General features: G+C 31.3%; 1 protein-coding gene across 2 annotated transcripts in view; it reads left to right on the forward strand.

The window, feature by feature from the left end:
* LOC145288024 (putative inhibitor of apoptosis) overlaps nt 1–7,459 on the forward strand; it is a 57,761-nt gene extending 50,302 nt beyond the window's left edge. For both annotated transcript variants that reach the window (XM_080136029.1, XM_080136030.1), the window contains exons 6-7: nt 1,673–1,801; nt 6,240–7,459. In XM_080136029.1, the coding sequence (XP_079992155.1) occupies nt 1,673–1,801; nt 6,240–6,433 (323 nt within the window). In that variant the 3' untranslated portion in view covers nt 6,434–7,459. The remainder of the gene's footprint in view (nt 1–1,672; nt 1,802–6,239) is intronic.
* The last annotated feature ends 7,941 nt before the right edge of the window (nt 7,460–15,400 follow it).

Raw genomic sequence — 15,400 nt, forward strand, 5'->3', positions numbered from 1 at the left:
TACATGTGCAATATTTTTCTATTAGTTAGATGATTAAATTGATTATTTTTAGCTGAAAAACATTCACATATATCTCTTTAGAAAATATGAAATCTGTTTGGTTATCATTCAGCTAGAGTTACTGTTCAAATCATGAAAAGTGAGTTTACAAATCCAGATAAAAATAAGACAAAATTCCATATTAATAATTTTCTGCTTGCTTTATATCTCCTCTTACTCTCTCTTTTGGCTATGGTTTACATATTTTCATTACTTGCATTGGTGATATTCCTTTTTGTTTACAATCTTTTTATTCTTTCCTTTATTACATTTTATTGTTAACTAGCGAGACTTGCGGAAATTTCACAGCAGACTCTTTCATATGTAATATACTGATGTTGGCATTCTGTGGATGTTCAGCATAAATGGACACGTCCTAATATTATTGTAGCTCTTTTGTTAAAACTGCAAAAGTATTTATTTAAGCTAGCAGGAACACCCAGCATAGCCTGGTTGTAAAATATGCTTAAATATATTTTAATTTATGCAGATTTCATATATTATTATAGTCAATTTTGTATCGATTCTTATATTATGACGTAATTCAAAAATATGTCCATATGACATAGGTGCATCAGCTTGAATCGAAGCTGAAATCAAAACTTATGAAGTAAAATAATATATATATATATATATATATATATATATACACACACACATTAGAATAAAATTATCTAACAATCAAATGGTATGGAAACTTGTGATTACAAGTCTTACAAAATATTATTGGCAGTAATATTCTATAAGTACTATCCCATCTTAATAAAAATTTCTTCAATATACAAGATAGAGAAAATAAATCAAAATTTTAGTCATTCAATAAATTTTAAAATTTATGATGTGAAATGGTTAAATTTCAAATCAAAAGATTTTTATTATTCTATGTAAGACAAAGAATACATTTGAAATATAATTCCTTATCTTATATATTATCTTCAGAGGAGAAAATATTAGCAAATAGTTATAATGGTTTACACCTTATTTGCTAAAGTCAGTGAGACATGGAAAATGACAATTAAGTTTTTTAAGTATTTAAATGTCATAGAGTAAGGGAACTTAAATGAAAAGGATATAAAGATTCACATCCAAATTGCATGGTAAGACACTGCTGGTTTACCACACTGCTATCAAAGACATTCACGTCAGATTTTATCATAGCAGTAGATATTTTAAAGAGGGTGAAATCATCTCCAACCTTCTCAAAGTATGACTATTTTGGGAGAATCGGTCTCCTTGGAAATATAGGAATTTACGAAATTGAATAAAATCAACTGATAACATCCACAAATCATTCAGAAAGTATTGGCAGGTAGTGTGACCATATTGAATTTATATGTGGCGTCTGTTTTTATATTGCTGTTTTTTTTTTGTTTTTTTTTCTAAAAAGGAAAAATTGTTTCTATTTTATTAATTATATAGATGACAATAAGGGGGGAACCACATAACGATAGATAGAATGGCTGAATAGAACAATCAAAATGGATTTTTTATTTCAACATAACTCAATCCCAAAACCAAGGAATATTTTGATATGTAGCTTGTGTGATTAAAATATATAGAAAATAAGCTTTAGGGAAACAAACGATTAAGTCAGCCTTAGTATATATACATCTATGTATATGTATCTTTGTAGGTTCTCCATTTGCAAAGGCATCTTTATTACTGGAAGCTGTTGTAGATCACATGGCGGAAGTCGGTTCCGATATCCCTCAAATTCAGTCTGAAAAATTTGACGAACTGCCAATTCCAGAAAACAAGATGGGTAAGTATAAGATTTGACTTGATAAAAGATTTCATTGGATATTTTCATTAACATAAAACATGGCTATTTTACAGAAGATCAGCCAGGGTCTCTATCATTTCGTATGATATTTAGATTTCATGCTACTTTGGTTGGTTGTTTCTGTTTTATGGCATATCAACCCTTTTCGGGTTATTTAATGCCGAATCCAAAGATTTTGAAGAAAGATTTTTTAATAGAATATATTTGTTGTTTTCAAGTCGGTTTCTATTCAACCCATAGTTGGGACCCTAACAGATACTACCACTCCGGGTCAGAGTGGACCTGAGAGCAATGGTAATTAAAGGGTGGCTCCACACTCCCCAAAGCCCGCAAATTAGGGCCTCACCACTGGATATAGTTTAAGGTCATATCCAGGACCTTTATGCTACTTTAGTTGTTGCTGCAAATATGAGTGAGATAATTAGATTGTGTTTTTTAACAGAACCTGACAGAATTTTCAAAATTTTTAAGAGGATTTTTTTTTTCTTTTTAATGCTATATATTAAAAAGTTACTAAAATTTTTTTATTGTATTTACAAGTTAAAGAAGCCAAAACAAAGCAGACATAATTTTTTTTTTTTTAACACTTGCATCGAGGATAAATCTAAATCTTTTGTTAAAAATATTCATTTGAACCGTGTTTGCTAAGGTCTTGTATAATTGCTGAAGGGAAAGAACTTTGTCTTGGTAACATTAACTTTAACCATCCATTTATGGTCTTATTCCACTACAGACTGGTAGTCATTTTCTAAGCATTCAGCCATTGCCTTAGATATCTGCACGTTTGATTAGCCCTGGTGTCGTTTGTTATCACAGATATTTTTTCTTTTGCATTACTACAGTTAGAAAATATTTTTCTTTTTAATTTGAAAATTTAGAAATTTAGAAAACTGAATATTCTAATGTTATTTTATTAAATGATTAAAATCATTTTTTTCTTTTTCTGAAACTTTCATTGTTAAAACAACTTATTCATAGAAGACTTAGTGTTTTTTTTCTGTTCATTTTGTTGGTGGTATTAATGTGAGAAGTCAGCCCCTCGTGGAAAGAGAAAATGTATACGGTCAACAGTCAATAAGATAGGATGTATACATTTTCTCTATCCACGAAGGGCTGACTTATCACATTAATACCAACAAAATGAAAAAAAAAACAAAACATTAAGACTTCTATGAATAAGTTGTGTTAACAATGAATGTCTCAGAAAAAAAAATGATTTTAATCATTTAATAAAAAATTATATAACATTATTTGTTTTTCTTAGTTTTCAAATTATGTAATGTTTTTTCATTTTTTTGTTTTCTCCTTGTTCTTTTTGTTGCTAGAGAATTAAAACATTTTTTTAACATTCTATGTTTATGAAATTAGTCATAGATAAAAGATTTTCAAAGGTAAAAATAAAATGACGTGCATTTTCCAACTTGTTCAATTACTGTTCTCATTTTGGATGTTATTTATACAATTATTATCTCTAATCTTCTTTGCAGATCCACTTTCAATCAGTTTTTTTGTTTTGTTTAGTTCTTAGAGTAAAGATATTAATGCTCACAAAAAAATTGAACATTGTTTTTAGGTAAAGAGTTTATTTTCATGGAATTTAATGAATTTAAAAGAAAACATGAAATTAAAACATCAGTCAATACTTTCAGCATGAAAAAAAAGTTTTATACATTAACACTCTTCACTACCAAAAATATTGAGATTCTACTGAGGGGGGGGGGTGATTGTGTGTGAAACTTGAAGAAAACAATTATTTAGAATTTGCAGTGGAGGAATCAGTTTTGCATATGTATTACTGCCACTCAAACAAGCCAAGATTAATTAATTCTTTTTTGTGAACAATCTAACTCACAGGCTCTTCTGTCTTTTAATGCTCTTACCATTTGGATTTTGTTTTGTAATTTATCAACAATGTCTGATTTATCTTCGGTGAACAAAATGCAGCAATATCTAGTTCTAAATGACAGTTGAAAGTTTTTCAGTACAGGCGAATCTAAGAATCTGGCTGACAGAACGAGGGCAAGCTACGTCTGTGGATTAAGTAAAGGATTCTATTAGAAATTCTGTATATATTCCCCAAGTTAGTACTGGTGCATATTGTGAATCAGATGCATCTCGACGTTCACTTGGCTTTGGCTAGAACATGATGTCAACAGCTGGATTATACCAAGCAACAGCTTGGGTTTAGCTGCTGTTTGACATAACACGCTGATCAGCTAATCATAACATGGCGTGCTGAATTATAATAAGGCGGTGACGTGCGCGCACACTTAGCAGACAACTTTTGGATAAATATTGGAAGAGGAAAAAAAAAAAGTTGTTACATGCAAATCATGGACAGTACCAACATAATGAATCTTAGTTTTCCTTGACAAAAACAACTTTAAAATAAACAAAAAAATTGCCAATTATACTTAAAAAACAAAAAAAATTGTTTCTTTGAACCTTTAAAACATTTCCATAAAATTATTTGACCCCCTCCCCCATGTTATTTTTGCTGCTTGTAACCTTGACAGTTATTATTTAAAAAAAAAAAAATGAATAATAAAACACCAAATTATGGTAGGTTGTTTTTTGTTTCTACATTTTACATTTATTCATTTTGATAATTTCTTTTATGTAGTGTTATGATTTTATCAGTAACGTTCGGCATAATCTGTCTGGTTCACAGTATACACCAGTATCTCTAAGTTTTATAAGATACACTTGAAAGTCAGAGATTACATTGGCTCGAGTTTGTTTTTGCTTTATTATTATTTTCATGGCAAGTGCTCGACTGAGCTTCAATCTATGGTCCCTCCTCACCAAACTTTCACAAGGAACACTCGTCTAGCTGAAAACACTATCAATAATTTCCCCCACTCTTTATCTGTGCCTAAATCTAAACGTAGATTCCATAAACAAAGCTTCTTTCTTAGAAGTGTACGCCTGTGGGTCTGTCTTTTGTTTTCCTGCTTTCCAGCTGACTACAGTATGGTTATCTTCAAGTCCAACATGAACAAGTTTTTGATGAGCCGTTCCACTTAAGTTAACAAATTTACCAAATTTCCATTTATAGTGTCCAATTAACTACTGTACACACTTTAACCCTTATCCTCTAATGGCCTCTGGGCCTTGATAAGTGGTGATGCCTATGTAAAAAAAACAAACAAAAAAAAAACATGAAAATAACATTCAAAAAGAGAACAGTAATCAGAGAGGCGGTAGCACTCTCTGTATAGGGATGGCCCGTACACGCCTATATATGCCTACAAAACAAAACTATCCAAATCTCAACTAAAATCAACTTATAAGTTTCAAAAAGCACATATTCTTACAGAGAAGCGTCTTACGAATCCAGCGAGTGTCAGAACGTCGGTTAAAATTTCAAAAGAGAGCAAAAAAAAAAAAAGGGTACAAAAATGGCCAATTGTTCTTCTTTCTTCTTTCTTCTTCTGCTTTCTTCTTTCTTTTGAGACGATGTATCTCGGTGTACGAACGGTCTCTGACAACAGTTCAAGCATCAATCGACTGCTCTTTACACGGAGAAGTGCAGTGACCCATCGCTTTTTAGCTAACTCCATAATTAAATAAGATTACGTGTAATAACAAGTTTTAAACACTATATACCCAATGTAGACAGACCACTTCGAACACGAAACTTCTCTCAAAAGGGACAGCTCCAAATAATACACCGGATGCTCACAGACGTTCCAGTTTGCCAGTGACCTATATTTCTTGGACGCTGAATATTTGAGGTGAACGTTAAGGTTTTTTCTTTAAACAGTAACCCACCAGCGTTAATGAAACCACGAAATCTTTATCTCAGTTGATCAAAATTGTTATAAGAGTAACCTATCAGCAAGTACGACGTCAAAAAACACTGTAAAATATGTACAAAATGTCAATGCTGTGACCAGGATTCGAACCTAGGTTAGCACGGCCACAACGTGGGGTCCTAACCTCTAGACGATCACGGCAAAAAGACACATAACTACTGTCAAATTATTGCCTCCTAAAAAAGACAATACTATCATGAATGTAAGTTTAAAAATAAGACTGTAAGTAAAAATACTAATTAACAAGAATAAAAAAGCATTGGAAATGCAAAAGGATATAGGGATGGTATGCCAAAAAGTATACAAACAAGATAGCTATGAATGGCTAGGCACATGGAAATAGAATTGCATCCAAAGTATAGCCCTATAGCTTTTTACAACCGTAATGATGGCACGGAATGAAGATTGGAGAAAAGCTATAGGGCTATACTTTGGATGCAATTCTATTTCCATGTGCCTAGCCATTCATAGCTATCTTGTTTGTATACTTTTTGGCATACCATCCCTATATCCTTTTGCATTTCCAATGCTTTTTTATTCTTTATAAATAATCCAGATAATATAAATTATCATTGTGCATCTAAAATTTTCTTTTTCAGATAAAAGACTACAAGAGGAGAATCGGTTGTTGAAGGAGCAGAAAACATGCAAGATTTGTCTTGATGATGATTTAAGTATCGTATTTTTACCCTGTGGTCATTTTGTAAGCTGTGCAACCTGTGCTCCATCACTAAAAACTTGCCCTCTTTGCCGTTCTCAGATTTTAGGTCTAGTCAGAGCATACTTATCTTGAACAAAATGAAACTCATATCTACAGTCTAAAGAGAACAACATTACAGCTTATTTTAAAACTTTTATTGAAAAACTAAATTCAGGTAACTTAATTATGTAGTAGAGCTGACATCTATTTAATGTAGCCACCTTCAGCCTCAATCACCGCCTTGATACGGGTTTGAAACTGGGAGCATACTTTTTCCACAAGCACCGGCGGGAACTCGCTGATTACTCGGTAGATGGCGGTGATCAGGCTGACTTTGGTGTTGTGGGAGGTCATGTTGGTGATGTTCTCAATGTATGACCAAACAAAGTAGTCCAGCGGGTTCGGATCGGGGGAGAAGAGGAGCCAGCGTGAGAAGGATACAAAATCGTAGCCGTCTGAAGAAAAGTTGTTAGACAAATCATTGGTACCGTCGGTTTCAAGCCCGATAATAAGGACTATTTAAGGTATCCTTATCAAGCTCTCTTCAGCCAATATTCGTCTATTTTATAACCGGAAGTGTGAAATATATATATCTCGCAAGTTCACATTTAAATCTCGTTTTGTTAAATCCCCCCCCCCCCCGTTTATTTATCGGATGATTATTTCATTAACTTTGAATTATTTAAAATCTAATTTCCAAAAAAATTTTCCCTTATATAAATCGATTTTAATTGAACATTAATTCCTTCACCTTCAAATCAGCAGTTTTGTACAGGGAGGGGTACCGAAAAAATTATTCCTTCATTTTCTATGCTCCTGCTACTACGACAATGACGTCATGTTTGACCTAGAAAACTTTGACATTAGTTTAAAACCACCTGCAAGTGTTTTTAAAGGTTTTATTTTATCTGTTCTCAGTTGTATGTCTCTTTGGCGTAGGGGTAACGTGTCGGGCATTTTTTTTTTTCCGCCTTAGCCTCGATGTTTCGGGTTTGAGCCTGTCTTTCTACCTAAACTTTTTTTTCTTTTACACCTTTTTCCCCTGCAGGTCTTTCAAATTTGACACTAGCATTTATTTTCTTAGTAAATAAAAGACGATATCCATCGTCATTAAACAAATTTCAGTGTTTGTCATTCTTCTTTTGCTATTATCGTTATTATTTTACCTCTGTGTCTACCTTGCAGTTGTACAGTCGATTAATGCCTCTCCATACCACCTCCTGACTTTTTTCAACATTGTAAACATCAACATTTTTATACATTTGAGGAGAACAACTGTAAACATATTTTGTAAGTGCATATGCATGACAGATATTGCAATGTTTGACCAGAGAAACTGCAGAGAGTTAAAAATATTTGACTAGCAAAACCACCCAAGAAATATTCTCTTTGTTTGGAAAATAAGTATCTCAGTAAATCGGAAAAGTTCTGCTGGATCGCCTTTGTAAGAAAAACAATATTTAGTGTTAGTTGCAGGGGGTAAGTCTCAGGAATACAGACAGTCAATTGTTATTTTTAGTAGAGGTCTAGAGTAGCTAACCCAAGGCTAGAACCAATAAAGATTTCAAAATAAAGAGAGATTGTTGTAGCCAGTTCACCCCACCCCTTCTACAATCAGCGAAAACACTGTTAATGGAGCATTTGTGTTTCAGTCTGTCAAGCAAAGATTTAATACTGCAAGTCTGTCATTAACCTAAATAGATAGTTTACCATTTGTAAACTAAAAAAAATAAAAAAATAAAACGAATAAATATTATCTATAACATATATAAATCTCACCTGTCTGTTTAAATGTATGTATGTCTTGCAAAACTTTGGACAGAGGCAACGGATCCTGACAAGATCATTTTGAAGCTCAACATCTCTGACGACAAATATCGAAAAATTAGCCAAAGACATTAATTCTCCCACTCTAAACTCAGCTGTTTTGTACAAGGACGGGGGTTGATTTCTTTTCGCTGACATTTTAGCAAGTCATCGTCAGCATTAGATTGACTTAAGTTAATTTCAATGTTCTTGATTTTTGGTGGCATCATGGTTGGTTGGTTGTTTTACGGCATATCAACCTTTTTCAGGTTATTTAATGTCGAATCTAGTTATTTTGAGGAACGAGTTTTAATGGAGTATATTTTTTTTAAAAGTCAGATTCTATTTAACCCATAGTTGGGACCCTAACAGGTACTACCACTCCGGGTCAGAGTGGACCTGGGAGCAATGGCAATTAAAGGGTGGTTCCAATCTCCCAAAGCCCCGCAAGGTGGGGCCTCACCATCAGATATAGTTTTAGGTCATATCCAGGACCCGCGTCATGGAGACATCGGCTAAGACAGATTTTCTTTCACTTTTTTTCTGCTTTTGTGTCATGGGTTGGAGTTTGCCTGCCTACTACTTTTTTTTGCTCAATAAACTCCTCTGAACACCCAGGTTAGTCTATAATATAAATCTCACCTGTCTGTTTAAATGTATATCTGCCTAAAACTTTTGATGGCGATGGATTTCCACAAGATCGGTAGTTTTGAAGCATTGAAAAATTGGCTAAAAACATTAATTACTTCACCCTCAACTGGGCACTTTTCTAGCCGATATTTTCGAAAGTCATCCCCTCTTTTCAATTGACTAGCCTTAATTTAAACCTTCGCTACATCCGGTTTGGCGATGGATGCAATAGCAAAGATGTCACTTTTTTTTTTTTTCCCTCCTTGACGGTACAGGTTTGAGCCTGCCTGCCTACTACCTTTTTTTTTTTTGCTCAACACAAACCTCCAAACACCCGGGTTAGTTCTGGTTTTGCTTGGTATTGTTATTCTTCATTGCCTACTGAATCAACAGATGACTTCAGCCTGCAACAGCATGTGAGACGATCACGACACATCTTCTCATTATTGTAATTACATTTTTTTTTATAATCCTATTTAAAAATTTTTTAAAGAAATCCTAGTAAAAAAAAATAAAAAAAAATGTGTCCTTTAATTTGTTTGATTTTAAATATACATATATATATGTAATTTCAGATAATTTAAAATGATACCCAATAGAACATGTTTGGTTTGTTGATATCCATTTTATTTTGTAACTATTGCAGAGTTAATGAGTGACATTTTAACTCAGCTGTAAATGTTGAATACCAGTGTGTAACTTATTTTATTAGTAACTAGCAGGACCCGTTAACCGGCATTTCCCCGGTGGAAGTCCCCCCCCCCCTTGTAGAAAAATTAAAGTACTGTTGGTGTTGCCCAACCCCCTCATTTTAAAAACGGCTTTTGGAAAAGACCCCATAGGGTTAGTGGGGGTGGCTGTCAAAATATTTGCCACAAATTTAACCTTGATAATTGCTATGAAGATATCCATGCGCAAATACTATGAACTAAGAAAGAAATTTGGAGGTGGCAGTGTCGGTCGGATAGAATTTGATTTGTTCTTTGCCAGTGATTTTAAAGTGCATAATACAGGGCTTTATATCGTGAAAACTACTTGTACCCACCAGATATAAATGACATTTTCTTAATCAGAAACCTATAAAAGTCGTCATTTTAAAGAAAAGTGTAGGTGGATCTAAGGTAAAAATTTATTTAAAACAAAAAAAACAAAAAAAAAAAACAATTGGTCTATAATCAAACATAAAAAAATATGGTTGTTGTTACCCAACCTCCTTATGTTAAGAATGGTTATCGGAATGGACACCTCCAACCTCCTCATATTAGAAACGGCTTTTGGAATGGTCACCCGCAACATCCCATGTTAAGAACGGGTTTCAGAATAGACATCCCATCTTGTGAGGAGGAGGGGATGTCAAAATATTTCTTCCAAAATTAACCATGATAATTGCTGTTAGGATCCCCACGCACAAATACGATGAACAAAAAGAAAGAAAAGTTGTCATTTTAAATAAAAGTGGAGGTAAGGAAAAAATGAATTAAAAAAAAAAAAAAAAAAAATCAATTGATCTATAATCAAACACCAACATAACATTTTGGGCATCAACATAATTCTAAGTGGTTAATGCCTAAAACAGAAAATAAACAATGGTGCGTTTAAATATTAATGTTACATTTCAGGGTTTTTTTTGTTTGATTTTTTTTTTGGGGGGGGTATCTGCGCGATGTTAATGTGTGCATAGGTATAGAAAAAAAATAAATAAAAAAGGAAACAAAGTAAAAGAAAAAACAAAAAGATAGCATCATTGTCGGTTCATTAAGAAGATTTAAAATTAAAAAAAAACAAAAAAAACAATGCTATCTGTAAATGTTGTGTTTTTTGTTTCAGGGATTTTTTTTTGTAAGAAGGTAGTTGCGTGGTAATGTGTGTAGGTAACTGAGGATATCAGTACATAAATTTCTGATTATGAGTGGTTAATAATTTTGTATTTGGTTTAATATTTATAAAACATTTGCTTTGTGTAGATAGAGCTGCTATATTTGTAAAAGTGATGCGTTCGTTTTTGGAAAGGTGTGTAATCCAGAATAATCGATTTTTCAGCTCTAGGCCAATGAGAATTGCTGGAATTTTAGAAGGAAGAAATTTTCAAATCCGGAAGTGGAAAGATAATTGTATGTCTGAGTGTATGATTCAATTACAAAGGGTGCTAGGACAATAGAGTTATGTGTATATTTCTTCCTAGAGGGTGGTAGGAGGACTTTAGATTTAGAGGGAAAAATAGGAACTTTGTCTAAAAGATGGTGAGATTGTAATAATGTTACTCCAAGGTTGAAATGTAAGATTATATTATAATGATTAAATGTATCTAAAATGTCGTTCTAAAGTTACACAAGATAGTGGCTAATAGTCTAGACTTAATAAATTTATATGTGGCATCTATTGCAAACCTACAGTATTTTGGTCCAGAGGGGAATTTTTGAAATCAAAATATATAGGAGATATGAGACCAACAGATTATTAAAGAAAGGATATTTCTTTACAAAATATCACACTTGAAATTTTTTAAACCTGAATTTTAGTTAATTTATTTATTGTGGACTATTATTCTCATCTTTATTAGTTGTTGTTTCATGATGTTTCGACGACAACAACTACGGATGGCAGTGATTGCTGAGAATGCAGTTAGCAGATTCGAAGTTCCTATCCGTCGCGGTTATCACCTGACGAAGGCCAGAGGAATAGTTGGCTGAAACATGAAACAACTAATAAAGATTAGAATAATTGTCCCCGCAATAAATAAATTATAAATAATACTCATTTCAATAATGAATTCCAATTAAAATAATACCTGAATTTTAGTATTTCATTCACTTTATACTTGTGAAAGACAAGTTAAACCACTATATTGACTCCATCATATTGATGAGTGATCCTTTCTCTTTAAAGGTGCGACTATGCATAGAGATGCACAAGATCATATGCACCAAGTTTGAAAAAGACTAACATTTTTATCCATAATAAATCGGAAATTTGTCACTCAAGAGAGTAATCTAACTTGAATTAGTCGGGAAAGAAAAATAAATATTAATGATGCAAATAAAAGAAGTATAGTTATTAGTGTTGGGGCAATTAATCGGAATCAAAAAAAAAAAAAAAAAAAAAAAAAAAAGAAAATCGGAACTTTTTAGGAGTATTGGAATTGGAAAAATTTGTGCCTATATTCCTATGCAAAAAACAATTCCTTTAATTAGTTTTCTTTTTTTATTTGATTTTGTTTAAAAAAAAAATCTTCCACTGCTGGTAATAATATTACAATAATACTTATTAATTTAAACTTCCAGTAAAACTAAAATCACCCCATCACAAGTGTTTTTACGTTTGAGAAAATATATGCATATTTAACATGTTTTTATGGTAATCGGGACAAAATAACCATTTTATAGTTAATTATTTAGAGATTTATAAAGAATTGGAATCAGGAATTTAGTACGGAATTGGGAAAAATATTGGAATTGTCTAATACATTTATTTATATATAGGAAAGGTAACCTTTTGTGTACATTAAAATTTTATCAAAATAAACAGCTTGAAATTGAGTATTTCATTATATCCGTTTTTGCTCTCTAAACTATGTTTGTTCATTGTAATACTATTAAACATGGAGACAAGTTAAAGCTTATAAATGCGGAAATGTTCTCCAATGTCGACAGAGGGTGAAATATCAACATTTGCTTCTGAAATAAATAAATAAAATGCACAGAAAACAATTCCTTTCCTTTGGAGTTTTATTTCACACCCAAGTTCTTGTAGTAAAAAGTAACGTACAACCAAATGTGATGACAGGAGAGTGGTGTCTTTTGTTTCAGTCTTAGCTTTTAAAAGTATTCTTGTCCAAAAGTAGGAGGCCACCAAAAAGCTCCTTAAAAATGAGTGAATCCCACTGTTAGGCAAAATATGTTTGTATTTCTTTATTTACACACGAGCAGAGATTGGACTTGCCCAACAACAAAAACAAAAAAAGAAAAATAAACAGTGGGTAGAGAAGGGTTGGTGGAGAGAAACACGTTGCCAAACAATTTGTTTTGATGCGCTAAATAACGATACAGAGGAAAGCATTTTCTATGAAAAGTATTCAATTATTATTTCATAAAATTCTAACATTTTATCCTAGAAATTTTTTTGTCAAATGAAACATTGTTTTTGAATTTATCATATTATTAATAGTTATCAATAAATTAAATGACACTAAATTTTATATTGTTGATGTTTATATTATTAACGGCATATTTGTATGCATGCATATTGTTCTGAAGTGATTAGTAATAGAGCAAAACTTCCACTTTTAATAAAATTTAGCTTGTATAATTGTTTCAACTTTTCACATTGTTTGCTATTTTGTTTCAAATCATACACACACACAAACTATATATATATATATATATATATATATATATATACATACACATATATATGTGTGTGTTTGTGTGTGCATGCATGCATGTTTCAGCTAAAAAAAATTTCCAGACAAAATGGAATAAATAATGACCGGAAAGATAATGTAAAGTGAAACAGTTTTCATTCAGTTTGCATATTTCATTTCAATTTAAACTTTAAAAATATGGTTCATTCTGTAATATCAGTTCAGAATCAATAAGGTAATTAGAGAAAAAGAGAAGGAAACAAAATGGAAGAAAGAAAATATGTGCAAATAATTGTTAAATAAAATACATCCTGTTTAGTTACAAACATGGTCTTACATATGCACGTAGAGTCGAAGATGACTCCAACCAAAATAAGCCAAAATAATTTTAGCTATATGCAGACATACGAGTGTGTTAATGCATGTAGATGTCATTCAACAATTTCCACTGTTAGGTCTTTTTTTAAGATGCCAATTTATTTTCCCGCTTCAATTTGCAAATATTTTCTTTTTCGCATATTTTCTTTTCACATTAATTCTTAGAAATTTTACCCCATTCACCCTCCCCGATTCATTTTTACAAATGGTTTCTCTAAATTAATAACATCTTTTTATCTCTTGTCTTTTATTGATCCAAGGAAAAAATAAATTTTGCTGAAACATATGAAATTAATAAAACCTACTTCATATAAGTGGGGTTTCCAGTCATTAGTTATAATAAATCTAAAACCAAATTAATATGACACAATATCAAGTTGGTATTTATTTAGCATTTAATCAAATAGTGCTCAATACAATTTTCATAGAGCTACATAATAGTATTAAAATTTAATGGCTACATTAAATGCAATTGTTTCGATCTCAGATCTCAGGAAATCCAAATCATTTGTATATTATTTATATTTCGTATAAATAGAAAAATAACTATTGACTTTTCTTTGAATTTGAAAATAGTTTTTAAATTAAAAAAATTTTTCATCTTTTTTTCCTTTAATATATTTAATATGTAAATAAAAATTTAATACTAAAAATAAAAAAAGTAAGTCTTCCAGAAACTTAAAGAAATGAAATCTTTATGTTTGTAAACCCAAGTATTTTCTTTTTTTTTATGTGGACAATTGCAGACATTTTAAAAGAAAAATAATCCCAGTAAATAACAATCAACCAAATCAACTCTTAAAAAAGTTATTGAAAATTTTTTTATGTCTATGGACAGAGTAAATTTTATGAAGCAAGATGTTTTGTTGAATTGCAGGAAATCTTTTTGTTTGAATTACAACAGGAATGAAAATCAAAGAAATTTTTTATTTAAATGTTAATGAATACAAAAGTTAAAAATAGTTAATAAAAACCCAGTGGAGGTTTAGGTCATTTTAGTAAATAATCTCAAAGATCTTTCAACTAAGATAAGTGACAATAGAATTTAAGTGAAAAAAGATAATAATGATCTGTGAAGATTTGATTCATTAAAATTTGATCCACGAAAAAAAATTTGATCTGTAAAAAATATTTAGAAACACACATTCCTTCTGTTTACAAATTACAAAAAATTTAAATCGATGTGAAAGCTAAGCATAACTGAAGATTTTAAAGTATTAATCTGTATAATCATCAGCACACAAAACAGTTTAATTGTCCTGCATGCATGGACACAGATGACTTCAGTTATGCGAAGTTATCCTTCATTTATTTTTAAGTTTTAAAGACGATTTGTATTTCCTGAAAACAAACAGAATTTAAGATTTTTATCAACATTCTAAAGATTTCATTGAATTTTAGTGTTGTACTCAATTCTAGTGTTACTTGTCTGGTGAATTCAAGTTGAAAGATCCTAGAAGTTCATTTTCTGAAATGAACCTTCAGATTTTATTAACTATTTCTAGAAAATATAGAAATATTATTTTAAAAAGAATTTATTTTTTTAAAATTTTCATGGCTTTGCTTTTAGGTGCTGAAAAATCTTTCATGTACATACTCATCATGGAAGAAAGATGTTTATATTCCAAAAATTTTGTACACTGATCAAGTAATTTTTTTAAGAAAATCAAATTTTATGATTTATAGTGATTAAGAATTTTTGGCAGCCATAGCAGAGTCCGAATTGAGTTAATCGCCCTTTAATTTTAAAAACATGGCAGTTTACGGCTCTTTGGTCTTGCTGGTCATAAAATTCGATTTTCTTAGTTAAGAAAAAAAAAAAACCTACTTTGTTAATTTATGTGATTTTTGGAATGACATCTTCATTCTGTAGTGGATTGTCTGTA

The sequence above is a fragment of the Euprymna scolopes genome, chromosome 11, assembly GCF_053919585.1.
Source record: "Euprymna scolopes isolate OS-2025 chromosome 11, ASM5391958v1, whole genome shotgun sequence".
Classification (NCBI taxonomy): Eukaryota; Metazoa; Mollusca; class Cephalopoda; order Sepiida; family Sepiolidae; genus Euprymna; species Euprymna scolopes.